General features: G+C 42.4%; 1 protein-coding gene across 1 annotated transcript in view; it reads right to left on the reverse strand.

Annotated features, from left to right (window-relative positions):
* LOC112068941 (dihydrofolate reductase) overlaps nt 1-2,684 on the reverse strand; it is an 11,365-nt gene extending 8,681 nt beyond the window's left edge. The window contains exons 1-2 of the mRNA XM_024136179.2: nt 2,431-2,684; nt 1,963-2,012 (exon numbers count right to left, since the gene is read on the reverse strand). Coding sequence (XP_023991947.1) covers nt 1,963-2,012; nt 2,431-2,522 — 142 coding nt within the window. The 5' untranslated portion in view covers nt 2,523-2,684. The remainder of the gene's footprint in view (nt 1-1,962; nt 2,013-2,430) is intronic.
* Between the last annotated feature and the right edge of the window lie 4,187 nt (nt 2,685-6,871).

Below are 6,871 nucleotides of genomic sequence, written 5' to 3' on the forward strand. Positions count from 1 at the left end.
TGTTAGGACACACAGTAGTAATGTCAGGAGAACACGGTAGTAATGTCAGGGCAACATGGTAGTAATGTCAGGCAACATGGTAGTAATGTCAGGGCAACATGGTAGTAATGTTAGGGTTAGGACAACACGGTAGTAATGTCAGGAGAACACGGTAGTAATGTAGGACAAACAGTAGTAATGTCAGGACAACACAGTAGTAATGTCAGGACAACACGTGTGGTAATGTAGGACAACACGGTAGTATGTCAGGACAACACGGTAGTAATGTCAGGGCAAACACGGTAGTAATGTCAGGGCAACGGTAGTATGTCAGGACAGCGGTAGTAATGTCAGGACAACGCGGTGTAATGTCAGGACAACGCGGTAGTAATGTGTCCTATAGGAAACGCGGTAGTAATGTCAGGACAACGCGGTAAGTAATGTCAGGAAACGCGGTAGTATGTCAGGACAACGCGGTCGTAATGGTCAGGACAACGCGGTATGTAGAGTAGGGAATACGTCTCGTAGGATAATGTAGTAAGCCAACGGCATAGTAAGTGTTCAGACTAACACTGTGTAGTATGGTCTAGGTGTCTGGTCACGCGTCGTCGTAGGACTCCGGGGTAGGTTAAAGTAGGAAACGTGGTTTAGTATGTAGGACACGCGGTGTGATAAGTCAGGGAGAGAGCGGTAAGTTGTATCAGACTGTTAAACAGCCATCACTAACATTGAGTGGCTGCTGCCAACATACTGACTCAAATCTCTAGCCACTTTAATAATTAAAAATTGGATGTAATAAATGTATCACTAGTCGCTTTAAACAATGCCACTTTATATAATGTTTACATACCCTACATTACTCATCTCATATGTATATACTGTATTCTATGCCTATGCCGTTCGGCCATCGCTCATCCATATATTTATATGTACATATTCTTATTCATTCCTTTACACTTGTGTGTATAAGGTAGTTGGTAGCTTCGCGTTCCTAGATATTACTGCACGGTCGGAACTAGAAGCACAAGCATTTCGCTACACTCGCATTAACATCTGCTAACCATGTGTATGTGACCAATAAAATCAGATTTGGTTTATATACTGTAGATGCTCCTGARTTTGGACTCAGTACTGTAAAAGCAGTGAGGGTGTATTCATTTGGACCATGACAGTGTTCTTTCACTTTTGAACCTAATTTTCATTATGATGAGCACAATACCAGTGTCTACATATGTGAAAACAGTGCATTTCTATGTTTTGGAGACAATAAATATAAAGTTACACCGATTACATCATCAAAAACAATAACATTTTAAAACYGTGATTTTCAAACACTGAYATTCGTGGTGATGTGGGGAGAAAGAAAATACTGTCCATTGGGCTAGAAACTCGTTGCTGGTTTTGAAAATCACAATAAAAAAATAAAAAACATTTAATCCTACCCTGTGATGTCACAGAGAGGTATTTTTTTTAGGACCTTTCTTCTTATGTTTTTAACCACCGATCATGGAAACGGTTTGGTGCTGGAGATGGTGAATACGAGGTTAAAAAGTGGAGGAATTGCCCTTTAAAATAATATTTGCGAGATGATATTTCGTCTCATGATACTGTGCACACGGTGCTATACTGCCACCTAGTGGTCATTAATAATACCGTTTAATGTTTACAACTGTCAGTGTTCACAACTGAACCAGCCAATGACTGTATCCGTGRTTGGAGTAAGCTCATGTGATTTACACCGCATTGGTAAAAAATACAAATAATAATATGTAATAACCTGAACCAGCACTTTACCCCCACCGCACACCCAGCTCTACTGATAAAGCTACTTTATTGAGGAAAAAGTAACTTGTTATACCTTTGATATGTGGTAGTCCCACATAGCTACGGTATCTTAAGATGAATGCACTAACTGTGAGTCACTCTGGATAAGACCATCTGCTAAAATAAATAACATGTCACGTGTTTGGAAACTGACCGTACCTTCCACTGAAGACGTCATTGTCATCTTCTGGAAATACTTAAATTCATTACTGTAAAAGAAGTCAACGTCATTATTGTTTGTGAGACAAGGGGAAAAACAACAGTCCAGCAAGAATGTAGAAAAACTGTGAAGTCAATTTTATGGGTTAACTACAGAAATTATGACTTCAAGTTATATGCCATGATGTTGTTAACTTGAGCCTTGTGCAAAACCCTGGACTTTGGATCCCCAACGTTGTCATTCATTGCATCATCAGCAGCTGACTGTTCTGATTTCCTGCTAGATTTCTGTWCCACACATCAATAGACCAATATTTGCCATTTCAACACTGTTAGCTTTCCATTCGTTGCCAGCTAGTTGAAACAGATATGATGTGTATATAGGCTATTGTTGTAGATGGCTTAGCTAGCTGTTGAAACTAAATGAATGAGGCTAACGACGTGGCTAGCTAGGCTAACGTTACTTACTTGAGTCTCTTCGGGTGCCAAGGTAGATTCCCGTTATTTCCAATCCCCATATCAGGACAAACAGCCACAATGCAGTTCAGCACACGAGACATTTTCACTTGACGAAAAAGTGCAATGATGAACAATGATTTTAGCTCAACCAAAATGAAGACATTCAGTTCCTACTAGGCAGCCAACTGTGGACTACTGTACAGTTCCCGCCAACAGAGATACATATTTAACCGGATATGATAACGTATGGTGTGGCCAAAGATTGTGTATAACTAAACCCAGATAGACCACAGCCTGTCGTTTCCAATGGAAACAAATGAGCCATAGTGGGCAGAACAAAGCACGGGTTAGCAAGATCCTATTGGCCTGTTCTAGCATATATCTGCATATTTCCGTTAGAGAACGCCTACTCTGTGAAGTGCGCGTGTGCAATAACTAAATTCGCCGTTGCTCTCCTTCTAAACAACGCAATATTTTTACATTTTTGGTAAAGGGTAAAGTCTACAAAACTTACAACACTCTGTTCATAGCAGATTTTAGTRTTGGGAACAAAAAACTGTATTGAGATCWAATGTTTAATCGATGAGAAAACTTACAGAATGTTGGTCAAAAACCATCTCCTTCAGTCTTCTCCCATTGCCGGCCAGTGGACTTCCTCTCACTACCATTTTTGGTATTGAGTGGAAACGCCAAGCAGATGCGTCACAAATTTTACATCCAGTGAAAAATCGGTTTCATTGTTCTATCTGTGGTGTGGCCCAACTCTTCTTCGAGGCAGTTCTTTGGAGTACATTTCTCAAATATTAGCCACTGCCCTCTATAGGTCATTTTTGGAACATATTATACTGTATATGTCAATGTAGATAACAAGGGAAAATCTAAATAGAGAAGAAATGTTGGGCCTAGAAATGCTGGGCCTAGCAAGGCTACTTTTGTAAGTAGTTCTCTCTCTTCTCTCTCTGTCTCTGTCTCTGTCTCTTGCTCTGTCTCTGTCTCTGTCTCTGTCTCTGTCTCTGTCTCTGTCTCTCTCTCTGTCTCTCTCTCTGTCTCTCTCTCTGTCTCTCTCTCTGTCTCTCTCTCTGTCTCTCTCTCTCATTATAATATATATGGGCTTTATTGGCATGGGAAACATGTGTTAACATTGCCAAAGCAAGTGAGGTAGATAATATAACAAAAGTGAAATAAACCATTAAAATTGTACCATAACCACTGAAAGATATGATGGGTGGGTCGGTGAGGGGGTGGTGACATTGGCGTGGGGGGGGTCGTACTTGTAGGCTACTGGCGTCTGTCCAGGGGGTGTACTTGTAGGCTACTGGCGTCCTGTCCAGGGGTGTACTTGTAGGCTACTGGCGTCCTGTTCAGCGGGTGTACTTGTAGGTTACTGGCGTCCTGTCCAGGGGTGTACTTGTAGGCTACTGGCGTCCTGTTCAGGGGGTGTACTTGTAGGCTACTGGCGTCCTGTCCAGGGGTGTACTTGTAGGCTACTGGCGTCCTGTTCAAGGGTGTACTTGTAGGCTACTGGCGTCCTGTCCAGGGTGTACTTGTAGGCTACTGGCGTCCTGTCCAGGGTGTGTACTTGTAGGCTACCGGCGTCCTGTCCAGGGGGTGTACTTGTAGGCTACGGCGTCCTGTTCAGGGGGTGTACTTGTAGGCTACTGGCGTCCTGTTCAGGGGTGTACGTAGGCTACCGCGTCCTTCCAGGGGGTGTACTTGTAGGCTACCGGGCGTCCTGTTCAGGGGGTGTACTTGAACATCAAGCTGGCTCAGTCACATTACAGAGACAGGAGATGGGCTCCTGCCTCTATGGGTGGTCTGGCTCAGACAAGACTTCTTTTCCAAGGCTTGATTACTTACTATGAGAGGAATATGTGCTTTGGCCTATGATAACCCCGTAATCACCCTCAATATAGTATCGTTGCTTGGCCCCTGTTGTCACCCACCTGTTGGAGGAAAGCCTTTCTCACAGGCATACCCTAACCTACCTTCATTATGTATGAGACCATCTCTGAGACCCAACCCGGGCTTCAGTTCAAATCCCTGTTTGCCACGTAGTATAGGGTGTTGCCGTCTTATAGCCAGCATCGTGACGTCCATGGCTGAGACGATGCTTGAGAACTGACCATATGTATGTTGCCTATCACTTTAGAGTGGAGGGGGCTGAGGGAGTGTACAGTATGTTTATGTTAAAGGGTAGAATGTACACATTCAGACGCTACAAGGATGAGGTAAAGGACCGCCAATCCATCTTTCTATCTCTTAGGATCCTTGCCCTGCGCCTTGTATACTCAGACCAGGTAGGTTTGTACCAGGTGGGGTTTGTACCAGTGGCCTATCCTCCAACAACATGAGGAGACTTTTCCATGTTAAGTCAAGGGGCTAGCTCTCTTCAGTATCCAGAAGTAGCAGTATTGCTGGATGCAGAGAAAGCTTGATAGAATGGAATGGCCTTATGTGTTTTTACTTCTCTAAACGGGCCTGTTATTCCTATCACGAAACTATTGCTTCCCTTAAAACGAATGGCAGACTGTAATATCTGACAATTTCAGCTTTTCCGTTCTACTAGGCAGGGCTGCCCGGCTCACCATGGATGTTCATTTTGCCAACAAGATCCCCTTGACTGTGCTATTAGAGCTAAGGAAGTGGTATCACTTGGAGTGGTCATGACTTCTAAACCAGCCTATATGGTGATGATATCTTACTAACACTGAGTGGTCATGACTTCTAACCAGGCATACGTGATGATATCTTGCTAACACTGAGTGGTCATGACTTCTAAACCAGCCTATACGGTGATGATATCTTGCTAACACTGAGTGGTCATGACTTCTAAACCAGCCTATAGGTGATGATATCTTACTAACACTGAGTGGTCATGACTCTCAACCAACCTATACGGGTATATCTACTAACACTGAGTGGTCATGACTTCTCAACCAGCCTATACGGTGATATATCTTGCTAACACTGAGTGGTGTCGTGTCTTTGACTATGCCAGATTGATTGCATGACATGCTATTCTATAAAATAATTTCTCCGTAATTAATATTACCTGATTGAACTAATCCTGTAAATATTAATTTACTAGAGGGACACCACAAAATAATATTATAGAGCTGGTATCTTTCGAATAAACTCTTAAAGATTATTAATATTTTACTAAATAGCAGTCACATTAATCGTCATTTATTCAGTCTCATCGAAAGTTGTAAGTCCTTGAATTATCTGCAAGAATCCTGGCTAACAAGTTGAATCACGAATACAAAATTGGGTTTAATTATTTATTTACTGAAATACCTAACTAATCACACAGAAACACACATACACAATTAAATCATAACTTGATCAAAATTACGTCATACAGAAAACGTCCCAGCGGGCGAATAGATATGACCGCTTGTTACGCAAAAGGAAAGGGCTGAGTCTTAGTGAAAGAGCGGGAGACACGGACAGAGGCGAAGCTGTGCCTCGTAAATACAGTATCTTATGCATTCTAAATTACCGCCCATTTGAAAAAGAAGTTGTAGTAACGTGTGTGTGAAGACGGGATACTCGGACTGTCCTTCCTAACTGCGTTTGTAGCAGCTGTTGCCAACTCAACGGCAGGAGATATCACTTCTGTAGTGAACACGAGTTCAAAGTTCATACCATTCACAATCAAAGTCCATGCTGATGTTGGCCTAAGTTCTGTAGTTATTGTCTGAACATTCTGACACAGGACCGTCATCCTGGTGTACCCGAACAGGAATTACATTTCGTCAATGGCTTTATATAGTGGAGGGAGAGGGGTGTGTCTGAAAAGTTTATAACCCATGCCTCTTCACAGGGGCGGGCCACTGTGAGCAGAGGAACACTTATGAAGGTACAGATCTCTCATTTGGAAGCTAAAATTACATTTCACCTCTTCACAAATAATGTCATATTCAAACATTTCAATTAAACCACAATTCCATGTGAATCCGATACCTTGACATTTATACTTTCCACAGTAGAGTTTGTCATTCTATCATTGATGAGAATGTGTCAGAGGGGCAACCGAACTGACATATATACCTTAAGTACCACCGCCATATGTTCAGTTGGTGGATTACCAGAATATAGTTCATTTTCCCCAACTTCTGATGTTACCAGAATCTCTGTTAACCCATGGGTTTCCTTATGTCACATCAGTTATAGTGAGGAGAGAGAAAAGGGGGAAAGAGGTATTATGACTGTCGGAACCTACCCCAACCCAACGTCATGACAGTGGTCATGACTTCTAAACCTGTCACGATCGTCTTGCTGAGAGAGAGTGGACCAAGGCGCACGTGTGCAAATACATTCTTTTATTTGAGAAAAGAAAAACACGCAACGAACACTTTAACAAACTGAAACCAAAACAACAAACGATCGTGAAGCTAAAGACGTAAGTGCACACACAAGCTACAAACGTACGACATAGACAATTACC

This window comes from Salvelinus sp. IW2-2015, unplaced genomic scaffold (genome assembly GCF_002910315.2).
Source record: "Salvelinus sp. IW2-2015 unplaced genomic scaffold, ASM291031v2 Un_scaffold793, whole genome shotgun sequence".
In the NCBI taxonomy this organism is placed as follows: Eukaryota; Metazoa; Chordata; class Actinopteri; order Salmoniformes; family Salmonidae; genus Salvelinus; species Salvelinus sp. IW2-2015.